Raw genomic sequence first — 25,878 nt, forward strand, 5'->3', positions numbered from 1 at the left:
AAGGCACCTATGAAAATCCTCAGATACAGTACTTTCTAGTAATTCGCTGGTAAGCTTCCATCAGGGCGACATGGCTTGAGCCCAAAAAACGGATTTTGAAGTGAAGAAAAATCTATTTTTGGGTGAGATAGCCATGTCGTCCTGATGGACCTACCCTCCTTTTCCATAGAAAAGGCATAGGCAAGATCCCTCCCGAAAACTTCTATATCTGTAGCACCATGCTCAATGCTACAAGGAATGAGCACCATCTTGGATACTCCGTAGTAGTGCGGGAGGAAGGGTAACCTTGATAACGGCTCCCCTTCTATTTTCGCCACTCTTCCCCCTTGAAACGAAAACGCTATTCGGGGTGAAGATTGCTATGTGTCGTATCAAGATATATGTCCCCTGATATTATGTGATATCCTTGAGTAATATTTTAAGGATATTCGCGCCAGGAGTTAGAATTCTGGAGACCTAAAGGTTAATTCTCTGGGAATATCACTGTAGCCAAATATTCCTTAGAAAGCTATCAATAGGAACCTTCCATCAGGACGACATGGCTATCTCACCCAAAAATAGATTTTTCGCTTAGCTTCAAAATCCGTTTTGTGCCTTATTTGGGTATATATATGCATATGTGTATGTATATACAGTATATACACATATACCTTACCTTAACAACTTAAAAGTTGCAGATGACAGTTCTATTTAGTGAATCTTGAGAGGAATTGCAAAAGATGATAGAAATTTGAATAGCAAAAGCAGAAAAGTAGGACTGAAAATGAATATGAGTAAAACTAAGGTAATGTTCAATGAAAAAGCTGAGAGAGAACAAATAAGATTATGGACGAACCTCTAGAGATTGCTAATGAACAGACAGTAAGTGTTTCCTTTGGACATGAGAACAAAATTAAAAGGATAAGTAATGAATTGAGAGCATTTTGTAAACAAAATCAGATATGAAAAATAAAATGCCACTCTCTAAAAAAAGTATTTAATTAGATGGTCCTACCAGTATTAACTTACACATCAGGAACTTGGAGACTTGTTAAACCATTAGAATATAAGCTAGTTACAACTCAAAGAGCTATGGAAAGAATAATGATGGGATTGACACTAAGAGACAGAAAAAAATCAACATGGATATGAGAGCAAACTAAAGTAGAGGATATTCTAACAAAAAGTAAAAATAAAGGTAATGGACATGGGCAGAACATATAATGAGAATAACAAATAATAGATGGACAAAAAGAATAATAGAGTAGTTCCCTAGCGATTGCAAACAAAGGGAAGAAGAGAAAGAGAAGGTAATGGATTGATGAGCAAAAGAAAATTTTTTGCTGTATAGACTGGCATGGAAAGACCATAAACAGATGCAATTGGAAGGACATGTCTGAGGCCTTTGTCGTGCAGTATGTATGTATATATTTAAGTATATGTATGTCTATATACATATACACATACACACACAGTGGTACCTCAGTATACAAGTACAGTATAATCCATTCCAAGAGTAAGCTTGTAAACCAAAACAATTTTTCCCATAAGAAATAAGGGATAATCACTCGTGCATTTCACAATTCCAAAAATATCAATATCTATCTACCAGAGGATGATATATTTCCAGTCTTAGATTCATAATGGGAAGAATTAACATGAATATTTTAATTATGCTCTGTATGAATTTATTTTAGATGAATACAGTATTATGTTCATTGCATAAACTATACACAGATGAAGGTCACGTTGTTGTTTTTCAATTTTTATAAAAGAACAAACCCCTTGGATGAGTGCTGAATGTTTAGTGACTTAAATATGAAGTTTTTATGTAAGAACGGTAATCATAGAAATTGTACTCCAATCATGTGAAAATAATTACTCGTACAGTAGTACCTTGGTTTATGAGTTTTGATTAATTCCAGAAGAAAACTTGTAACATGAAATACTCTTATTCTGAAACAATTTTCCACATAAGAAATAAAAAAAAATCACTCGGTGCATTCCACAAGTCCATAAATACACACATACTTATTTTTAAAACTTTTTTAATGGAATTTGATGAATAAATTTGATCTCCCTAACATGAGAAGTGAATACAAATTGATAATTCACAATAAAAGACTGACAAATTAACTTTCCCTTTACCTTTGAGGAGAGTTGTGGCTGGTGTGAGAAAGATGAAAGAGAAGGTGGTTATCGCCTGGTCATCTTTTTTTACACTTACATTCAATTTTCATAAGGAACCTATCTAGAGATGACTGTTTCTACCTTTACTTTAAAATGGTATAAAAATGGGGTAAAAATCTCAGGAACGTGAACACTGGGTGTGTAGCTTATGGCCACTGTTAGTACTTGTCCAAAAAATTGCATATATGGAAGGAAATTTTTGCTTGGAGACCAATGAAATGCTTGTAAACGGATTTGAATTTTTATGCTTTAACTGAATACCGATTGGATGGTACTCTGAGGTACTTGTAAACTGAGGTACAACTGTACTATGGTTTTTCATGGCATAACTGATAGGTTTAATCAGATTTATTTTTGATTTGCCCAAGTGTTTCTTTGTTTTAATGATACACTTATTTTTTTACTATTCTATTTTAGTCCAAAATGGTTCATAGATTCATTATGAATAGGTGCAAAAGTACATGTGTATTCAAGTTGTATTCAGAATTTTTATGTAACCTGTAGCTCTAGTGTTCATAAATATTAAGACTCATTTAGTGTTGTAGTGAATCAGATTTATTATTAAACAATTCAAGGAAAAGCATATTTATTTCTTATCTACAGAGTGTGTTGAAGATATTAACAGCAGGTGAAGATAAAGGCCCAGGAACATTAGTTGTACATGGACCCCAGGATTTAGTTGCTCAGGTTGGACCTAAGTAAGTATGGTTTTATGAATTTTGTATGTCTTAAGGGATTTTGACGAAGGAAAAATCTATTTCTGGGCGAGGAACCTGTGTCGCCCAGTGAAATGCTCCTTATAGCACCATTTCTAAGGCATAAATACTGCTAAATATACCAGAGAAAAAAGATGCATGGAATGCCAGGAATAAACCCAGCTCGCTCGCTCTAATAAGTGTCGGTATAGTAACTGGGGTGTGTAAGAACCATGACCATAGGTCCCTCACGAGTTAGACCTCTCCTTCTTCAACATCGCCTGGAAGTATGAAGTGCCTGTCTATACCCGACTGCTGCCTTCCACTACGACTATCCTCCCCTCACCCCTACCCCTCCCCACGCTCCCTCCCTTATTCCTCCTAGCACCCCACGCTTGGATCAGACTAGGGTGAGGGAAAAAGAGAGGGGTGGGTTCACTGGGCAACACAGGTTCCTCGCCCAGAAATAGATTTTTCCTTCGTCAAAATCCCTTTTCTGGGCTCGACCTGTGTCGCTCCGTGAAATCATAACAGAGAAATAGTCCTAAGCTTGGGAATACACATGAAAATAAGGAACTGGAATAAAAACAGAATATGGAATTAAGAGAGTTTAATAACAAAACGTAAACTAGCAATATGCAAAGTACAGAATACAGAAGTCTTCCCAAAATTAGCAGCCAGATATTCTGGGGAAACACTGAAGAACCAAAATTAATTATAACAAACAAAGACATAAACACATAATACACATCATAACCAGAGGGTAGGGTGCAAACCAAATGAATAACAAAGGGACGGTAGGGAGAGTAGGTAAGGCAGGTGATGGCCTGCTCCGTATAAGGAAACAAGGCACTAAAAGAAAAAAGGGGGGTAAAAAGATAGGACCTAATTATAATGGTTCTTCTATATCCGGAGGAACTACGTTTCCTGCTACCACTCTTGCAAATTTAAGGGCCTCCAAAGATTTCAAATAGTGGCATTTAAAGGCTGTTGGTGACTTCTAACCAGTGTATCGTTTCAAGTCTTCAAAATTCATGTGATGGAAATAATTAAGTGAGGTCGCCACTGCCCTGATATCATAGGCATGTGCGACTGAATGAGGATTGGCTTGCTTAATAAAGTAAAGAATCTGCTGCCTAATCCCCTTCAGGGAAATAGTTCCTCCATGTTCTCGAACAAACAAAGGGCCTGAAGACGTATTAGGAGTTCTATTCAAATAAGCTTTCAGAGTGTTAACAGGGCACAGGGAGAGATCCTGAGAGAGTGGAACAATCTTCCACGGAGTCCATCTAGACTGGGGATCCTCATTCTTCGCTAAGAAACTCCTATCTAGAGAGAGCAAGACCTCGCCAGAAGAAAGTAAGTCAATGTGACCCGGCTCTCTAGATAATGCCGAGAGTTCAGATAATCTGGCTCCTGAAGCTAAACTTACCAAGAATAACGTTTTCGTAAGAATCATTATGTAGGAGCATGAGTCATTATCAGTGTCAGAAGCCAATTTAAGGACATCATTTAGAAACCAAGAAACCGCCTGTGGACGGGTTGCCGGTTTTAGTCTAGCACAAGCTTTGGGAATAGATGAGAATTATGAATCCGTAAGATCAATATTGAACCCGAATTGAAATATTTTCTTCAAGGCGGACTTAATCGTGGTAATAGTACTAGCAGCTAGCCCCCCTTCAAACAAAGTTCTGAAAAAGGTAACTGCCAGATTGGCAGTCATTGTCTGAACATCCGAGTCCCTCAGAAACCTCGCTAACTTCTTAACAGCAGAATCATATTGCCGAAGGGTGGAATCCCTCTTATCCGATTCTAGGAACAATGTGTTAAGGGGATCGATATCAGCATCTTTCTGAGCCGCAAATTTCATGAAGTCCATAAAGTTAGGGCACTCAGAATTCTTGAGGAAGCTGACATTGCGAGTTTGTACTGTTTGCGTCAACATTGGGTTGGGGATCCGGCGAGGATGGAGACCCAGTTCCGCCAAGAGGGGAAACCAATTGATTTTTGGCCAGTTGGGAGCCACAAGAGCGATCTGTCCTTGGAAAGTCCTGAGCCTGTCCAGAACTTTCATCAGCATGTTTATAGGAGGAAACAGGTAGATCCTCTGCCAGGTGTTCCAGTCGAGGGACATGGCGTCCGTGGCATAGGCCAGAGGGTCCAGGTTGGGGGCTATGTAACATTGGAGTTTGTGGTTTGAGTCCGTGGCGAAGAGATCCACTTGAAGATTCGGAACTTGCTAGCAAATCCAACGGAATGACGCTTGGTCCAGGGACCATTCCGATTCCAGGGGAGTCGTCCAGGAAAGTGCATCGGCCACTACGTTCCTGACACCCTCCAGGTGAACTGCTGACAAATGCCAATGGTTCCTTGTTGCCAAGGAAAAGATGGCAATCATCACCTGATTGATGTGACCCGACTTGGAACCTCCCCTGTTGATGCAGTGAACTATCACCGTGCTGTCCAGAACTAATCTGATATGTTGATTCATTGACGGGGAGAGTCGTTTCAGAGTCAAGAATACCGCCATGGCCTCTAAAATATTGATGTGCATCTGACGAAAAATTGTCGACCACAAACCTTGGACCTTCTTGAATGGAGAATAACCCCCCCCAACCGCTTAGGGAGGCGTCCGTATGGACTACTAATGCTGGCAGAGGGAAATGAAGAGGTACCGACTTCGCCAAGTTTCTGACCTTCGTCCATGGGAGAAGTCTTTTCCTTAGGATAGATGGAATGCTTGAAACCTTGTCTCGAAATTTGTCATTTGCCCTGGATCGCCAAACTCGATTGATGTCCTTCAATTTGGCTTTCAGTAGGACGTCTGTGATGGAAGCAAACTGGAGTGAACCTAAGACCCTTTCTTGGTTTCTCCGAAATGTAAATTTGGCCCTGAGAAATTTCCTCGTGCCCTTTCCGATATCTTTCCTCTTCTACGGGGGAATCGACAGTTTGTGGATGGTCAGATCCCATTGGAGACCTAATCACTGGAAGCACGACGCCGGAATCAGACGGGACTTTTTGAAATTCACTCTGAACCCTAATTGTTCCAGAAACTTAATGACCTTGTCTGTCGCATCGCGACATTCCCTGTCGCTGTTGGCCCAAATAAGCCAATCGTCTAGATAGGCCACTAACTGCATTCCTTGAGTTCTCAACTCTTGGACCACTGCCTCCACTAACTTCGTGAATACCCTGGGAGTGATATTGAGACCGAGCGGCATCACCTTGAAGGCGTATGCCCGTTTGCCAAGCTTGAACCCCAGAAAGGGACGAAAATGACGCGCTATTGAAAGATGAGAGTAAGTGTCTGTAAGATTGATAGAGGTGGTGACGGCCCCACGACGAAGTGAGGTCCGTACCTGCGAGATGGTCAGCATACGGAACTTGTCGCATTGAATGAATGTATTCAAACGAGACAGGTCTAAAATGACCCTTCGTTTGTCGGTTTTTCTTTGGCACGCTGAATAAGCGAACTTGAAATTTTAAACGCTTTACCTCCTTTACCGCATTCTTGAGAAGAAGATCTTGGGCGAAATCCGTGAGATCCGCCGTTGGACTCTGATAAAAAGTGACCGGTGGAGGGGGCCCTTGAATCCAACTCCACCCTAGGCCGTTGGACACTATGCTGTGTGCCCATTTGTTGAACGTCCAATGTCTTTGAAACGGATGTAGCCTCCCCCCTACCTGAGGAGTCTCATTGGGTCGCAGAAGGTCTGCTACCACAGCTCCCTCGGGATCCTCTGCCCCTCCCGGAAACTCGACCACCTCCCCTGTAGCGAAAAGGTCCTCTAGACCTACTCGTTTGCCTACTATACCCTTGGACCAGGCCTTGAGATTCAAAGGCAGGGTTAAAAGCAGACGAAGTCGAGAAGGAAGTCGAAGGCTGAGGTGGCTGGCTTACCAGCACAAACTGCTGTTGGGGCTGAGGTTTAGAGGCGGATGGATGTCGCACCTGGGATACAGGCACTGCCTGTACCACAGGTTGGGATTGTGACCCTGGAAAGGGAGAAATCGTCGTGGCCTTTTCCTGCCCTGTAACTGCGTCCCAGCGGATTCAAATTTCCTCTTAGGAACGAGACCCCACCTAACACGAAGTGTCTGATTGACTCTGGCTGCCTCACTGAGGACGCCGTTCACCACATCATACGGGAAAAGATCTGCCCCTCAGACCGAGGCTTTTATCAACCTGTTAGGCTCATGACGAATGGAAGCCTCAGCTAAGACGTGCTTCCGGCACACACGACGAGTGACAGCAAAGTCATACGCATCCCACTGAAGGGTGTGAAGCGCAAGGACTTCGTTAGGATGTTAAAGAGAGACTCATCAGCGTAAACCAAAGAAGACATCTCCGCCATAGGAGCCGAGTTAGTAGACCTACTCAATCTGACTCGAGCTTCATACTCCGTCCTAATCAATGAATCTGGCAGCCAGGGAGGGAAGACGTTTTCTGAACTTTGCGGTTGCACAGTCCAGAGCCAACTTCCCCGCCGTGAAGGTCGCCGGTGCATCAATCCATGAGTCTTGGTCCCCTGGGAACAGCAAAGAAGTCAGGTCTGTCTCCCGAAGGTTTGGCATAGGTTTGTCCTCCATGGCCGCTTGCAAAGTAAGATCCACCACTTTGATGGTGCACAGAGTAGGAGTTTGTTCCTCGACCACAAACATGGTATACGTGCCCTTATGAGAGGTTAACTTGGTATTCACGCATTCCCATTCAGTCAGGGTCCGGACCCAGGCGGACTGAGCCTGCTCCTTCGGGAAGATAACAGTCTCCTTCGGCACTTTATCCACCCTGGCAAGCGCGTCCTCTGTCAAGCGCGCGTAACCTGGGAAGGGGAACTGCAAACCCGGCGGGTAGAACTCAAAGTCCTCAACTGGACGGGTACCACAACCTTCGATAGTCAACATGCCCTCTGAGAACGGGGCATGAAGGGCCAACCTCCACGGGTTGCTCTTCACAAACGCCGGGAGCCTTGATGCATCTGGGACCACAAACTGGTGTTGCTGTGGGAGGCCGGACCTCAAGAGATTTTCCATCATGGTCTCCTGATTCTGCAGTCGTTGGGCGAAAGAGTCATCGACTGTAGACGATCAGCAATAGGACCAATATGGGATTGCACAATACTCCTCATCTTCTCCATGAGCTGGCTCGAAAAGGACACCGGATCAAATGCCAGTTCCGGGGACTTAGCCTTTGAGCTCCTCACTCTCGAGCCCTGAGCCGTCGGGGAAACCCTTTCCGAGACCGACCGACGTTTAGAAGCCGAGGATGGCCTGACGGGGAAAGATTTGAGTATTTTGGAAGGCTTGCTAGCCTTATGTAAAGTCTTGTTGACATGCTTAACTTTAGGAACTACCGAGCATGACTTGTCCATCACGACATTACCAGTAAATCCCTGAAAAGAAGAAACAAGAAGAAATAAAATGCGCCGGACCAAGGAAAGGAACCTTAGACCGGACGCTACTGGCCTCACCTACCACCCTACCTGTACCAGTCGAATCAACGACCATAGGTTCTACATCCAAATTAATCGCAGCCACGTCATCGAGAACATCATCACCCAGGCCCACTAAGTCATCAGGGAAGGCTTGAGTCTCCTCGCGAATCCTGGCGATGATCGGTGCCGCCACATCAGATGCCACCGCCACCAACATCTTGGCATTGGGGTAAAGGAGGGAACACATCTCCTCCGCCAAAATATATTTCTGCCTGGCCTTAAAAACATTTATAAATTTTTTTTTACTATAGTGGTTGTGTAGATTTTTTTTCATATTGTTTGTTTAAAGTTTTCACGCCTTTGGGAAAATTCTTAAATTTCCATGATTATTGCAGTTGGGTACTTAAAATTTTTAAAGTTTATTTTCAAAAGGAATGTTGATGTGATGTTGAAGCTTTTGAAAGGTTTTTATCAATCTAATAATAAGATAGTTTTCATTGAATTATCAATTAAGATAATTTTCAATGATTTTTCTTCAAAAATGCAGTACAATAATACCTCTATTTAAGAGTACACTTTGTCATGGAAGCTAGTTCGTAATCTTAAGTGCTCGTATTCTAAAACAATTTTTCCCGCAAGAAATAAAAGAAATTCACTTGATGCGTACAAGTCTATAAATATGCATATGCACACATTTTTAAAGGTGTGTAATGGAATTTAGTTAATGGATTATAACCCCTAACATCAGAAATGAATACAAATTAAGAAGTTGCAATAAAAAAAATATTTATAAATTAATTTGCACTTTACCTTTGAGGGAAGTCATGCCAGACACGAAGGAGATGAGAGACGAGGAGGAGGAGGAGGTTTCTGCTTGGAAGGAGACTTTCCTCCCAGAAGTATTTCTGGTAAACTATCGGGAGTTCTCTCTCTTGATTGATGTTTACTATCTCTTAACTGATTCTACTTCATTTATGCTTTATGGGTACTTGGTTATCGTTATATTACACTATAACATTGCATTCAAATTTGACAAGGAACCTATTGAGAGACGACTGCTTTTGCCCTTTCTTTAAAATTTTATGAAAATGGGGTAAAAATCCCTTGAACATGCCAGGGACACTGCATGTGCAGCATATGAGTACTGCGTGACTAATATTGTGCTAGTCTCAACACTTGTCCAAAAAAAATGCAGACACGAAGAGAAATTTTCACTTGCAGTCCGATACAATGCTTGTAAATGGAATTGAATTTTTATGGTTATAAACCAATTTACTTGTATTCAGAATTGCTCGTAAACGGAAGTACTACTGTATTTTACTGTTCAGGGAGTTAGTGTACATCATAACTACTAAAGGTCCTCGGGTTACAACATTTCGTGGATATGATGTATCTCTCGTGAGGTGAAGTTGTATTAGTGTATTTTTCACCGTTACTTATGATTCTGTAGTACAGTAATACCCCTTTGTACGTCATTTCAACAAACAGTACATCAGTTCTGACTTTACATCCCTCATCCTCAAGTATCAAATGCAAAAAAAAAATCCTCATCACATCAGTTTCTACATCATAAAATAAAGATTAAGTGCTCTACTATACTTCACATAAAAATTTATTAAAGTTGCTATCTAGTTTTTATAAAATGATAGCAGGTTATAAATACTTCTGTGTTCATTATGTGTATAGATAACGTATAAGTTACTTTGCTAATAAAGATACAACCTACTTTGAAAATTGTCTTAAATTGTGTTTCTTGGAACCAATTAACGATATATGGTGGGGTATTACTGTACAGTATTTGTTCCGACACTACTACAAACCCCAAGCTATTTATTAGGGATTATCTATCGGCGAAGCTGGTAGACTAGCCATTAAGACTTTTAAGTGAGGTGGCAACTACCCAACACATAGTTACCCACTCCCAGTTGGTAACTACCAACTACTTGTTTACAACTCGTTATGAAATCTTAACCACTGTGTATTCCAGTTTTTGTGTTATCTCCCCTATGTAAATGACAATGGTTTCTATTTTTTCAATATTAAACTTACCCGATAATCATGTAGCTGTCAACTCCGTTGCCCGACAGAATTCTATGGAGGGATACGCCAGCTATCACAATACTAGAAGGGGGTGTATTTACCAGCGCCACCTGTGGCCAGGTACTCAAGTACTTCTTGTTGACACCTCCTCAATTATTCCTCTGTCGTGCTTCCGGCAAGACGTTCTGGGATACGCTTATGTTCTTGGAGTATTTTCACGACTTTGGTGAAGTATTTCTCTTTGATTTCGGCTGTCGCTTTACTGGAAACTTCTATATTAGCTTAGTTAGCTTTTGGAATTAATTTGATTAATTATGGTGACGAAGAGAGTATGAACTCTCGTTCACCTTTCAATGGCCGACCCTTCCCTTAGACGGAAGTGTTGGTGTCTAAGAGAGTATCGACTCTCTTTCTTAATTTTGCTTAACAAAAGTTATAGATTTATTTTATATCTCTCCGCCTCTTATAGGCCTCTTCGATTAACTTCCTTTTATTATAAACTTATTAAAATTAATTTTTATATTTGTTTATATTCGACCTTCCTAATAGTAGGCGGTCTTTTCTTGGTACCGAAGTTAATTAACATTGAGCCCGTCATTTCGGTTTTACCTGTTAACATATTATGCTATTTCCGCCACAGAGTTTGAAAGAATTTCTTTGATAGTCTCGTACGGTTTTCAAAGTTGAACTAACGTTTTGTTTTGTCTCTGCAGTTGTTGACGTTCAGAACGTTCAACTTGCACTCTATCGTTACGATAGAGAAAGAATGTTCACGGTTTCACGTTGCTAGTAAGAGTAACCGTGTCTAGCGTTTTGTTCATTCTTTCTTAACTTAATGGTTTTGATCCTAATAAAGGAACTTTTCAGTTTTTTCCTTTAACAATAATATGTTTTAACGATATATATGATTGGGCTCTTCTCTCAGGTTCTAAGTCAAGAGAGAGAGAGAGAGAGAGAGATAGAGACGGAGGGAGAAAGAGGATAAACGTTTCATTCAAGCCTGCCAGGCGTACGAGTAACGTCGTTATCGTTTTTGCTCTTCTCCCTAGTCTCTTTAGGGGAAGAAACTAAACGTTTCTAGAGTGATCTAGTGTTTAGTCTCTTTCCAGCCACTGAATTATCTTTCATAAGTTTTTTCTGTTACATTGTAATTCTGTTTTCGCAATTACTAACTTTTGAGAAAGGATAGAATTGCGTGTTTCAGGTACAAACCACTTAAAGTTTCGAGTTCAGTGAAATAAGTGCAAACAGAAATCAAAGTGATAAGTGATTAGCGCAAAGTATGTCAGTGTTGTGCGTGAGGGTACTTTTGTGCGCGCCAGTCGTCCTCCCAGTCCGGGACCTCTTGCAAGCTCCCAAGCCCAGGGGAGAAGCAATGTCGAAGGGCAGAAGGGTTCAGCAGGCCTTGATCGGCGCACAGAAGTATCCTCGGTGGTTGTGGGCGTGTCTTACCGAGACCGTCACTCCCACCCGCAGACGATTGAGCCCTTATTTTGCTCGTCTGCAGAAGAAATTTAGGGGAGAAAACGCTGGTCTCAGGTCTCAAGACCTCTTAAACGTAAAGTCGAGACCTATGCCAGACGTACGAAGTTAGAGTTCAACAACCCGGATGCAGTCATTGGGTTAGCTCTGACTCTCCTCAGTCATCAGTTGAATGCACTCCGCCTAAGAGGAGTAAGGTTCTGCCACAACAGAGCTCGACTGTTAAGGCTTTACCTCAGCCTACTGTAGTTTCTGCCGACCCCAAGTGGACTCTACTACAGTCCATGCAAGCACTGCTTTCGGACTTGATGCGTGAGTGTCGGGCTGAGAGTGTTGCGCCTCCGCCTCCGCCTACACTCCCTCCGCCTATGCTCGCTCCGCCTGATCGCAGTACCACCTGCCAGGCGTACGATGTTGTGGACTCTACTACAGTCCATGCAAGCACAGCTTTCGGACTTGATGCGTGAGTGTCGGGCTGAGAGTGTTGCTCCTCCGCCTCCGCCTACACTCCCTCCGCCTACACTCGCTCCGCCTGATCGCAGTACCACCTGCCAGGCGTACGATGTTGTGGACTCTACTACAGTCCATGCAAGCACAGCTTTCGGACTTGATGCGTGAGTGTCGGGCTGAGAGTGTTGCTCCTCCGCCTCCGCCTACACTCCCTCCGCCTACGCTCGCTCCGCCTGATCGCAGTACCACCTGCCAGGCGTACGATGTTGAGCCACGTGCTGAGTTTGCTGTTCCCAGTGGTGTTCAGCCTCCGCCTTCCTTAAGGCAACCTTTACAATGGGATCAGGAGGATTATACCTCTCTTCCTCCGCCTCCACTTGCTGCTCCACCAGTGATGCAACACTCGGTTGAGGTACAACAACCTCTCCCGTCCATGAGTCAGTCTCCTCAGCTCTCGCTGCAGCGAGCTCAACCCTCCACAAAGCAAGCACCACAACACCTTAGCCTTGCGCCTCAGGAGCCTCAGCTTGCGAGACATTTACCTTGTTCTGCGCAGCCTCTTCCTCATCGCGCTCCGCTCACACCACAGGAACTGGAACTTGCTACTCCGCTTCCACCAACCGCTCAGCAAGCGCAACCCTTGGGTTCAACCACTCATGCTAGGAGTCAGCCTCCTCCACCCATGCGCCTGCCTTCTGCTTGCCTTTTATTCAGCCTTTGCAGACTGAGCCTCAGGTGTTCCCTCAACAGAGTCTTGAAGAGGAAACCACAACTTTTGTTGTTCCAGCTCGTTCTGACTCTGCTGTTCAGCATACCTTACCTCCATTTTCAAACCATGGCAAAAATATGAATCATGAGTTATGAATGTAAGGTAAACATTATGTTGATTTTTAAACCCCATGCAAGCATGCATAAAGCACTCTAGCACTGGTCATGGAATTTCTGAGAAATGTTAAACGCCATGCACACGCTCTGCTTTCCTTACAGCAGGCTCTGCTTACAGCAGGCTCTGCTTTCTACATGCTCTGCATACAGCATGCTCTGAATACAGCATGCTCTGCATACAACATGCTCTGCATACAACATGCTCTGCATACAGCATGCTCTGCATTCAGCATGCTCTGCATACAACATGCTCTGCATAACAGCATGCTCTGCATACAGCATACTCTGCATACATCATGCTCTGCATACCTTACCGCATGCTTCTCAGTCACACATCTTGGGTTGTTGCCAACTCACTAGACTGTCAAGCAGTTTCATAACGTTGCCTTCTAGTCTGCTGCTTTTGCACCAGTGAACCCTCACTCAGAGAACTTAGCTTTTCTAGGATAAGGTCCCTGTAGATGAGAAAGTTCTTTTCTCCCTCCTTCTGATATTCCCTTGAGGACTCTGTCATTTGGAGGGAGCCTTTAGCTGCATAACCTCTTGGACTTTTATTTAAGCATAACATGCTTCCAGGGAAGGTTATGGTTCCACTTCAGTCGCTAATCCCGTCTGTTACCACACCTGCTCCCATAGACCTTGAGCTGTGTTGCATGACATGCACTCCAAGCTTAGTCCTTGTTAGAGGATTTTTTGTTTACGGAGTCAATGTGTCACGGGGAAGACGTTCAACAACCAACAGAAGTGACTTGTTGTGACGCAGTGCGGCAACCTCAGCAACCCGTTAAGGAGTTGTCTGTACGACCCAGACAGTCTAGACAGATTCGGGTTGTCACTGTACTTCCTCGCTTGCCCATGATTGACAGTTCACAGACTGTGCAGCAGTATCATGATCTTGTGTCCGGCTCCGTCAGACGACTGGCTTTTAAGAGCTCCCACAAGTCGTCGCTGTCTGGAGATTTTCAAATGGACTATGGATCTGACCAAGGAACTGGGCCTCCTGGTCAATTTTGAGGAGTCTCAGCTCGTTCCATCCCAGACCATTGTCTCCTTGGGTATGGATCTTCAGAGTCGAGCTTTTCGGACTTTTCCGTCGGCCCCAAGGATCTTCCAAGCCCTAGAATGCATCCAGAGCATGCTGAGAAGGAACCGATGCTCAGTCAGGTAGTGGATGAGTCTAACAGGGACACTTTCATCGCTGGCCCTGTTCATCGTGTTAGGGAGACTCCACCTCCCCCCCCTTCAGTATCATCTAGCTGCTCACTGGATAAAGGACATGACGCTAGAGACGGTCTCAGTTCCTGTTTCCGAAGAGAGGAGGTCTTCTCTCGCGTGGTGTAAGAACAGCTTTCTTCTCAAGGAAGGCTACCTTTGGCTGTTCAGAAACACGACCGCCGTCTCCTCTCGGACGCATCAGACACGGGCTGGGGTGCGACTTTGGACGGACAAGAATGCTCGGGAACATGGAATCAGGAGCAAAGGACACTTCACATCATTTGCAAGAAGTTGTTGGCGGTTATTCTGGCCTTGATAAACTTCAAGTCCCTCCAGCTTAACAAAGTGGTGGAGGTGGACTCTGACAACACCACAGCCCTGGCTTACATCTTCAAGCAGGGAGGGACTCTTTCGTGGAAGTTGTTCTAGATCGCAAGGGACCTACTCATCTGGTCGTTAGATCGAAAGCTAACTGGTAACGAGGTTCATTCAGGGCGGTATGAATGTCATGGCAGATCACCTCAGACGGAAGGGTCAGGTCATCCCCACAGAGTGGACCCTTCTCAAGAATGTTTGCAACAGACTTTGGGCCCTGTGGGGTCAGCCAACCATAGATCTGTTCACTACCTCGATAACCTAGAGACTCCTGTTGTATTGTTCTCCGATTCCAGACCCAGCAGCAGTTCACGTGGATGCTTTTCTGCTGGATTGGTTCCATCTCGACCTGTATGCATTCCCGCCGTTCAAGATTGTCAACAGAGTTCTTCAGAAGTTCTCCTTTCACTAAGGGACACGGCTGACGTTGGTTGGCTCCGCTCTGGTCCGCGAGAGAATGGTTCTTAGAGGTACTGCAATGGCTGGTCGACATTCCCAGGACTCTTCCTCTAGGAGTGAACCTTCTAAGTCTACCTCACGTAAAGAAGGTACACCCAATCCTCCACGCTCTTCGTCTGACTGCCTTCAGACTTTCGAAAGACTCTCAAGAGCTAGGGTCTTTTCGAAGGAGGCAGCCAGAGCGATTGCCAAAGCAAGGAGAACATCCACTCTCAGAATCTATCAGTCTCAAGGGGAAGTCTTCCGTAGCTGGTACAAGACCAATGCAGTTTCCTCAACCAGTACCACTGTAACCCAGATTGCTGACTTCCTGGAAAGTAAGATCCCTTTCAGCTCCTACGATCAAGGGTTACAGAAGTATGTTGGCAGCGGTTTTCCGCCACAGAGGCTTGGATCTTTCCACCAACAAAGATCTACAGGACCTCCCTAGGTCTTTTGAGACCTCAAAGAACGTCGGTTGTCCACTCCAGGCTGGAATCTAGACGTGGTCCTAAGGTTCCTTATGTCATCAAGATTTGAACCTCTCCAATCAGCCTCTTTTTAGGACCTCACATTAAAAACTCTTTTCCTCGTGTGCTTGACAACAGCTAAAAGAGTAAGTGAGATCCACGCCTTCAGCAGGATCATTGTTTTCACATCTGAAACGGCTACATGTTCCTTGCAGCTCGGTTTTTGCTAAACGAGCTTCCTTCACGTCCTTGGCCTAAGTCGTTCGAGATCCCAAGCCTGTCCAACTTGGTGGGGAATGATCTGAAAAGAGTACTTTGCCCAGTTAGAGCTCTTAGGTACTATCTAAAAAGGTCTTAACCTTTACAAGGACAATCAGAAGCCTTATAGTGTGCTATCAAGAAACCTTCTTTTCCAAGTTCTAAGAACTCAGTTTCTTACTATTCAGGCTTCTGATTAGAGAAACACATTCTCATCTGAAGGAAGAAGACCTTGCTTTGCTGAAGGTAAGGACACATGAAGTGGGAGCTGTGGCTACTTCAGTGGCCTTCAAACAGAACCATTCTCTGCAGAGTGTTATGGATGCAACCTATTGGAGAAGCAAGTCAGTGTTCGCATCATTCTATCTCAAAGATGTCCAGTCTCTTTACGAGTACTGCTACACCCTGGGACCATTCGTAGCAACGAATGCAGTAGTAGGCGAGGGTTCAGCCACTACATTCCCATAATCCCATAACCTTTTAACCTTTCTCTTGAATACTTTTTATGGGTTGTACGGTCGGCTAAGAAGCCTTCCACATCCTTGTTGATTTGGCGGGTGGTCAATTCTTTCTTGAGAAGCGCCGAGGTTAAAGGTTGTGATGAGGTCCTTTAGTATGGGTTGCAGCCCTGTATACTTTAGCACCTTTGAGTTGATTCAGCCTCCCAAGAGGAACGCTGCGCTCAGTAAGGAAGACGATCTTATTAAAGGCAGAGTAACGGTTCAAGTCGACTTCCTTACCAGGTACTTATTATTTCATTGTTATTGTGGATAACTGATTATATGAAATACGGGATACTTAGCTATCCTTTAGTCTTGTACACTGGTTTTTCACCCACCCCCCTGGGTGTGAATCAGCTACATGATTATCGGGTAAGTTTAATATTGAAAAATGTTATTTTTATTAGTAAAATAAATTTTTGAATATACTTACCCGATAATCATGATTTAATCGACCCTCCCTTCCTCCCCATAGAGAACCAGTGGACCGAGGAATAATTGAGGAGGTGTCAACAAGAAGTACTTGAGTACCTGGCCACAGGTGGCGCTGGTAAATACACCCCCTTCTAGTATTGTGATAGCTGGCGTATCCCTCCATAGAATTCTGTCGGGCAACGGAGTTGACAGCTACATGATTATCGGGTAAGTATATTCAAAAATTTATTTTACTAATAAAAATAACATTTTACCGCAACAAGTATTGTTTTTCACCTCAAATCTATTACCTTTATATGGCCTGAATAGCAACTTGAATGGAAGGCTGCTAAGTTGTAACCAATTCAAAAGAAACGGGACCTCTTGGAACGGCTAGAAGTTTCTGCGGTAGGGGAATTGACAAAATCTCAAAGTCTTTGAGGAATAACAAGGAATAACAAGTGGTTATGATATAGAGTGGAACTGTGTTAGTGAAATAAGGGGCAGCTATTGTAGACATTTTCAAGAAGAATTTGCACTTAATCCATACAATGATACTTACCTGATGATTACCCCGTAAGTTTTGTGCTATATAGGAAAACGAAGAGAATATGAATTTTGGAGAGGATAAAAACAAATTCCCAAAATCTGTATCCCTAAACTGGCAGTGTTAAAACTTAATCTGCTGACACCAGAGCTACTAAGAGGTGCGAGTCAGGAAACCTGTGTGCGAGTTCTCGAAAATAAAATCGTTTAAATGAATCTTGCCAAAGATCCATGTTGTATTCCTTCATTTGAATGTAAAGGTTTGACCATAGGAAGTGGAAAAACTCCTCCTCAACCTGGTGTGGTAGCTGCCCTGATAAGGAGAGGTTATTCCAGATCAGTAAATTTAGATGATTCTAGTGTTCCCTTATAGGCCTTAGATAGTGATTTTCAGTTCTGTGGCCTCTTCTTTTGGACGTCCTGATCACATCACCATGCAGAATAAAACTTCTTGAAACAGTGGTACTGTTATATTTTACCTGTATATTTGAAATGACATTTGATTTAGGTGACTTGATTGGAGACTTCATTGTCTTCTCAGAAGTTTTTCTTGATATTGAAGTTTTTGAAAGATCTATTTGATAATCTATTGATATCATTGCTTTTAATATATTATCAATTAAAGCCTTCTTTCTTTTAGTTCATGCCTTGGTTAAGACAATTGCTGATTATATGCTTTCTTGGTCTTGCGTGTTTTCTCTTATTAGTTCAGTACTCTAAGAAAGGCCTTAAGGTTAAGAGACTTCCACATTATTTCAATATTCTCTACTTGTGTCCTATGAGAGCCTTAAAAATGTATATGAAAAGTGCTGCTCCTTTATGGGAAACGTCAAAATTTCTTCAGTGATGTCCAATGTCATTTGAGGCCTTTGTAAACTAATGCAATCTCATTGTTCTTGAGCAATTTTACTTGTAATGGACATGAACAAATCAATGAATCTTGTCTCCGTCTATCGAAAGTAAAGATACATGATTTAAAAGCACCTGCCACATCACTTAATGTCAAGAAATTATCATTGAATTAATTAATAACAGCAGCTTAAAGGCATTGTACGTCAGCATTTGTTTTGTAAATTTTCAAGATAGTTTTGTAAGTTTACTGGTCATTGGATCCCATTGTCTTGGCATGTGGTGATTCTTTAATATTTTTTATTTTAATTAAATAGTTTGTGTTAACAACTTTTCCTTAGATTTGCTGTTAATTCAAAGTCTTTTGGTTGTTTAAATGTCATATGTTCTTAGTTTGGGATCTTTATTTCTTGATAAAATTCCCTTTTCTGCATTTGGTATCATTCTTGATCAAGGCATGTAAATGATAATGTGTAGGTCATTATATAATGTAGTCTCTAGTTGTAATCTCTTCTAGTCAGATCATCCTCAGAGAACATTGGTCTGTCACATTCCACATATGATCAATGACTCAAAGCTGGAACTTTTTGTGAAGGAATTTCTTTTATATTTTGTGATTTAAGGTATGCACAAGTTACTTCTACCTCAATCTTTCCATCCAAATCAATGTGGTAGTCAGTACTATGAGATTCCAGGTAAGATGAATTGAAATAAACCTAATTTTTACAACAGAATTGCTAGCTCAATACGTACCTGAAAATTCCTGGGATCATCCTTCCATCTCTCCACTTCTAGGAGTTCTAGATCATAGCAAATTTATTTTGCAACTCAAAGATACGAAAGGTAGATTTCTAAGCAATAATTCTCACCTTTCTCACCAGACGCCAGGTAGGCCTCCAGGCCTGTCAGTCGTCCTGCTTCAAGAACTGTCTCCATTCTTGGCGATCCTCATAGAGCCTCATCTCATCAACTTCCCGCAAACTGAAGCCTCTCCTCTCTACTCCTCTCTCTATGTTTTGTAGCCATCTCAGTTTTGGTCTTCCTACCGGTCTCCTTCCTTCTGGTGTCCATTCCAAAAACCTAACAGGATATCGCTCTTCCTCCATTCTTTTGACATGTCCAAACCATCTAAGCTGTCCTCTCTCCACAAAATCCAGAATCCCCTCCACTCCCAGTTCTCTTCTAATATCTTCATTTCGTAGTCTATCCAGTCTTGTCACACCTTTTATGAGTCTTAAGGCTTTCATTTCAGCTGCTTGGAGTTGGCTTCTAGTTCTTGATGTTAATGTCCATGATTCATGGCCATAAGTCAATATTGGTCTTAAAATAGCTAGGTATATTATGGTTTTCACTTTGCGAGGTATGTTTCTGTCTTTCATTAGTGGGTAGAGCAGATACAAATTGTTACTGAATTTCTGAACTCGGGTAGTTATTTCCAGTTTTGGATCGTTTTGGTCACAAAACTCCACTCCTAAGTATTTGAAATTTCTACACTGTTTCAATGTATGACCTTCTAATTCTACATCTACGTTGTTTGGTGTTCGTGATAGGTGCATAATCTCTGTCTTATCCTTGTTGATCCGCATTCCATTTGCTGTTAAGATCGCATTCCAGTTGTTAACGTTTTCTTGGAGAGCTTCTGCGTTGGGGGCTATCATTGCGTGGTCATCTGCATACAGAAGGTTGATGATCATATCTTCAGCTTCGTCCTCGCCTCGTTCCCTCATACATTTGTCTAGGAACAATATAAAAAGAAGTGGAGAAAGGACGCTGCCCTGTCTTACTCCTGATTTAATTTCAAACCAATCTTCATTCTCTTGATTTGTTTTTACTCTGGATTTGATGTTTTGATAGGTGTTATAAATTGCTCTTATAAGTTTCTCAGGGATTCCATAGTAAGGGTCTTTTAGGGCATCCCATATTTTCATTCTTGGTACTCTATCAAAAGCCTTTTCTAGGTCTATGAAAGCAATATATCTGTCCCGGTTCCATTCCCAGCTTTTCTCGAATATCATCTTGAGTGAGAAAATCATATCGGTTGTCCCTCTTCCTTGCCGAAAACCACTTTGCCATTCCCCCAGCTTTGGTTCAACATATCCTCTCAATCTGGTTTCAAGTATTCTATCATATACTTTAAAAGCGTGTGACATTAGGGATATTCCTCTATAATTGCTGCAATTTGTCTTGTCACCTTTTTTATAGATTGGGCATATTAGATCTCTTCTCCAGTCTTCAGGTGGTATTTGTCCATTCCAGAGTATGTCGATTAGTTCCAGCAGCCAAATGACTCCATCCTCACCCATGTTTTTAAGGAGCTCTGCAGGTATTGTATCCACTCCAGGGGCCTTACCATTTCTCATCCTCTTGAGGGCATTTTTTACTTCCTGTGTCGTTATGTTAGGTTCTGCATCCCCAACCACATCAAATTCTACATGTTCTTCAAGGTCATCATTTTCATTGTTTAGTAGTGTTTCAAAGTGATGCTTCCATCCTAATTCAATTTCTCGGGGTTCGGTTAAAATTGTCCCATCCATAGGGTCTTTGATTACATAAGTGGGTGGTTGGCTTCCCTTTCTATAGTTTTTAGCAGTGCTATATATGAGTTTTCTAGTACCTTGGAGATCATTTCCTAGGTCTTCTCCTATTCTTTCCCAGGTTTCTCTTTTTGTTTGAGCTTTTATTCTTTCTGTTTCTCTCAAGGCTTCTTTATAATTATTGTGATCTTCCAAGCTCAAAGTTTTCATCCATTTTCTGAAAAGTTTCATTTTATTTGTAACAGCGGACTTAAGTGTGGGAGTCCACCAAGCAGTTTGTTTTTTCCTCCTACCTCGAACTCTTTTCTTCTGCACTGTATTATTAGCAGCGCCTACTACAGCCATCTTAAAGTGTCTCCATTTTTCATTTGGGTCGTTGCTCTCCTGTTGCATTTGTTTAGCTCTACTGATTTCGTTTTGATATCTAACTAAGCATTCCTCTTCTCTCATATTCTCTAGGATAAATCTTTCTCTCACTTGGCTTGTAATTGGTTTAGGTTTCACTGTCTTTAATTTAATTAAGAGAAGCCTGTGATCTGAATCGAATGACACAGAGGGAATACTTTTTACATCTCTTACCATATTTTTGTTATTTGTTATTGCCAAGTCAATCATTGATTTTTCAGTGTATACTCCTAAGGCCGAGTTCCACCGATACCACGTCCACTTGTGATTATAGAAAGAGTTCATTATGGACATCTGGTTTTGCATGCAGAAATCAATTATGTTTTCTCCTTCTCTATTTCTGTCTCCAATGCTAAACGCTCCTAATATTCTCTCTATGCCTGTCCTGTCTTGCCCAATATGTCCATTCATGTCTCCAATTATTAATATATTCTCTACATATGGGACAGAATCTTTTACTTCCTGCAGATCTCTGTAGAATTCTTCCTTTTCTTCTTGAGGGCGGCCCTGCTGTGGTGCATACACCTGAATTATACTGGCTTGAAACATTCCCAACTTTAAGGAAAAGCCAATAATCCTATCACTCTTGTAATTTACATGACTAATTTTTCCAGCTAGCTCTTCCCTCACAATAAAACCTACTCCGTGTCGTGCAGCTCTTCCACCTTTGTAAAGTAATTGGTAATTGTTATGCAATAATTTGGTTCCTTCTCCTGGTAAACGGGTTTCACACAGTCCCAAAATGTCTATATTTCTCTCCTCCATCATCATGATTACCTCCTCCTCCTTACCTCGCAAAGTACTTAGATTAATTGTTCCCAATCTCAAAGCTCCACTTCCTTGTCCATGTCCAATAACATTCCGAGTCAGGATGTGCCCGGGCATCCTTTGATCAATGGGTCCGTCCTGAAGCAAGTCGTGCGGTTCATGAGCAATTTATAGCGGCTCACCGGCTTGCTAGGCCTGTCGTGAGCCCTCAGAGCTGTTAATTCGTTCCATCCATAAGCCTTTTGCTTCCTAATAGGTCACAGAGGTTCCAACATAACCCCCAAGCAGTCTTATGGTAGGCTTAAGCCACTGCACCTCTACAAGGTTACACAGCTCCTTGTCCCAATGTATGTTGGCCTTGGGACCGCAGTGGAAGCAATAATTCTCCTCTGGAAATAGTTTTATGTCACCATAGGGTGCCACAGAGGGTTCCATTAGTGGGGCATGTGGGATAAAGTGGTTGCTTTTAATCTTAAGGTAGAGAAGCGTTCACTTCAAGGTAATAGTACCTGTACTATGAATTTTATGGTAAGCTCTGAAATATGTAATTTTGCCGTAAAAATAATGTATTCTTAAAAGAGATTAAAAAAGGGATACTCTGTGTTAGACAAAAACACTGAGTATAGTATTTAGGTGAGATAAATGTCATACTTTTCCTTTAGGATACTGTTTCAAGACCATTTTCTAACTTTAATATGAAAATTTACATGTTTGCATTTAATTTTTTTAATACTTCAGGTTATGTGAGATTCTTGAAGGCCGAGGAGGAGGCAAAACGCGTTTCACAGGAAGAGTTAACAGACTGGGGAAACGGGAAGAGGCAGAGAAATATGTGTTAAGTGTTTTGAATTATGAAGTTGAAAGTTGATACTAAAGTGCTGTGATAGTTGGCACCTAGGTAAATTGGACCTGACTTGTTCTGATGTTTACATATCTTAATCTTTCACTGTCTCTAGATGAAGTAAATTGCAATACATTTACTGACAGCATTCTGTTTTAAGTCCTGTAAAATTCTTTTATATTGTTTGGCTAGTTTTGTTGCAATTGTGTTTGACATTCTCCACAAAATATTGAGGCCCCTTCAATGACTACTAGGTAAGTTATCAATCATTTTATTAATCACTGTATTAATCTTTTTCATATGCTTTACAGTAATTGTAATGCAGACTTTTATGAAAGATAATCAAAAAACTTTTTTTTTTCTTTTGGTTTTAATTGCAGTTTTCTTATTTGATACCTTGTACAGTATCTACTTTTTGCAGTGCAAGTCGACTTCTGGTATTCTTATAACCTAAACATGAAAGAAAATTACAACTGTATTTACCGTTTTAGTCATGTCTAGAGATCTACTCTTTAAAATCCCTCGTGAACTTATACTGTACTGACTCTTAGTACTGTACACTAGTGCACTACTGTAATAGTTGTCCTATCTTATATTGCTATAAAGATAGTGGTTTCCCTGGGGACTGGGTAGAGCTGATAACTATTGGTCCCCGTAGATCTAGTCAATGTGTGTCAGTAAAAGAGCTTAGTTTGATGGTAGCTGGTTGAGTAGAGCAATTTTAACAATTCATTCTTGGTGATGTGACTAAAATGTGGACATAGTTTGTCCACTAATGCTTGAAAGCCACTCACTCGTTAATTTTTTTCACCCACATATAAAATTAATTAAATAGCTGTGAATTGTTTTTCATAGTACATAAATAGATGGATAGGTAATTCTAAGAAAGAATTACTTTAGAATGGGTGGAAGCAATTGTTATATTGGATCACTATCTTGTTTTTAATCATCTAACATCGAAATTGATGTTGAAATTAAACTTGCTTTCCATTCATTTAATGATCATTCCCCCCTTTCCTCATTCATGCATGTGGGCCCCATTTTCCAATCATATGTAGACTTCTCATGATAAAAGCTTTACATCTTTACATAATTTAATGTTTCAACATTTTTACTGTGAGTTTGAAATAGATAAAAAGATTTGGATCTTGCGGCTACTACTCATCTCAAGTGTGTGCATCAACCACTTTATTAGGTCTACTAGGTGAATATATGAACCCTAAAATGTTGTACTTTATTAATGTTTCTGACTATCATATTACCATATAAGTATTATTGTTGAAATACTTAATATGTTTCAAGGTTATATTTTTTTATAAGATATGGGTCTACTACGTAAATATATAAACTCTAAAATGTTATACTTTATTAGTGTTTCAGGCCATAATATTGCCTTATGAATATGATTGCGGGAATGCTTTATATGTTTCAAAGTTATATTTTTTATAAGATATGGATGAGAAGTCCCTAAGTAAATTTGTGATATCTCTTCATGGTTCATTTAATTATAAAGGCTTCTTTATCCAGCCCTTGGTAATTTCATTCTACTCCCTTCAGTACTTAAGATATACAAATAGGGAGTTTGACATCCTCTTTACCCACTCGAGATATGACTTTACTTGCAATAATCCAAGGAAAGGTGAGAATACTATCCTTAGTATTCACTTCTCTCAACTTCTGAAAAATATTTTTGTTTCAATCCTATTAAAAAGAATCATTATTGTGTAATTTAATTTGTCATCTCCTCCTACGCCTATTGAAGCAAAGGGCCTTGGTTAGATTTTGCCAGTCGTCTCTATCTTGAGCTTTTAATTCAATACTTCTTCATTCATCATCATCTACTTCACGCTTCATGGTCCTCAGCCATGTAGGCCTGGGTCTTCCAACTCTTCTAATGCTTTGTGGAGCCCAGCTAAACGTTTGGTGAACTAATCTCTTGTGGAGTGCAAAGAGCATGCCTAAACCATCTTCATCTACCCCTCATCATGATCTCGGCCTCATGTGGCACTCGAGTAATCTCTCTTGTAGTTTCATTTCTAATCCTGATTTTTATATGTAATTTCAGGTGATTTGATTTCCAAATTTTACTTAACCTAGCCATTGTCTGATTTGCTTTTTTCAATTTTTCTCTAAACTCTAATTCTTAAGACCCAGCATCGGAGGTCCTAGTTCCTAGATACTTAACTGATTCTACCTCATTAATCCTTTCTCTTTCCAATGATATTTCATCTTCCATTGCATACCCCATTTGTAATTTAACTAAGACCTAGCAATTAATCCAAAATTCCCAAATTTTCCATTAATAGAAGCTTAACTTTGAAAAACATCAAACTTGTTTACTACTAGTGGGACAAGAATTTTGCTTGAATGACCCACACTGTATCATGCATAAGTAACAACCTTGGGACGGATTCAAAACTTCCTCTTATAACTTGTTTTTCTTAAATCTTCCAAACTTCCATTGACAAAGTTTGTAATTTCATTGGGTTGTTGATGTAACTTGGAAAAGGGAACCGGCACAGCTGAAAAAGGGGCCATGTATGAAGAGGTACTTTATATTATATCCCCCCTTTACAACTGAAAGAACCCAAGGTTCTGGTTGAAGACATTCCCAATTTTGCCTGAAATTAGCTAATCTCCACCTACTGAGAATGCTTCATCATGGATAGTCTCATTGGATTTCCTGCCATATGCGTGCGCCCATCTAGTCAAAGAGTTTCTTCTTATGATTGAATGAAACCTCAAAGGTCTTGCAGTACCACAATCCCCAGAAAAATTTATCAGAGGAAGAAGGCACAATCAAAGGTAAGGACAAATTGAGAAGTCATTGTGAAAGTAATCTCAAGGCTTCAAAATGCTTTCTGTAAGGGATTTGCTCTATAATTTGAGTGTCTAAACTGACTGTAAGACTGGTAAATATATTGGAGAATTTTGTATGTACTGTATTAGATACTAACTTGATTAATGACTGATACAACTGTTCTCTGCTTTTGATGCAAAATTACTAAAAACAACAGGAGTCTATTTAATACATTTACTACAATCCAAACAAGCTAAGAAATCAAGCTTTTATTAAGGATCAGGTTGTTCAATTAACTTCTTTTTC

General features: G+C 41.2%; 1 protein-coding gene across 1 annotated transcript in view; it reads left to right on the forward strand.

The window, feature by feature from the left end:
• Positions 1–24,300, forward strand: part of LOC137644080 (alanyl-tRNA editing protein Aarsd1-like) — a 97,065-nt gene extending 72,765 nt beyond the window's left edge. Inside the window, exons 8-9 of the mRNA XM_068377017.1 lie at positions 2,773–2,867; positions 22,670–24,300. Coding sequence (XP_068233118.1) covers positions 2,773–2,867; positions 22,670–22,799 — 225 coding nt within the window. The 3' untranslated portion in view covers positions 22,800–24,300. The remainder of the gene's footprint in view (positions 1–2,772; positions 2,868–22,669) is intronic.
• The last annotated feature ends 1,578 nt before the right edge of the window (positions 24,301–25,878 follow it).

Source organism: Palaemon carinicauda, chromosome 7 (genome assembly GCF_036898095.1).
Source record: "Palaemon carinicauda isolate YSFRI2023 chromosome 7, ASM3689809v2, whole genome shotgun sequence".
Classification (NCBI taxonomy): domain Eukaryota; kingdom Metazoa; phylum Arthropoda; class Malacostraca; order Decapoda; family Palaemonidae; genus Palaemon; species Palaemon carinicauda.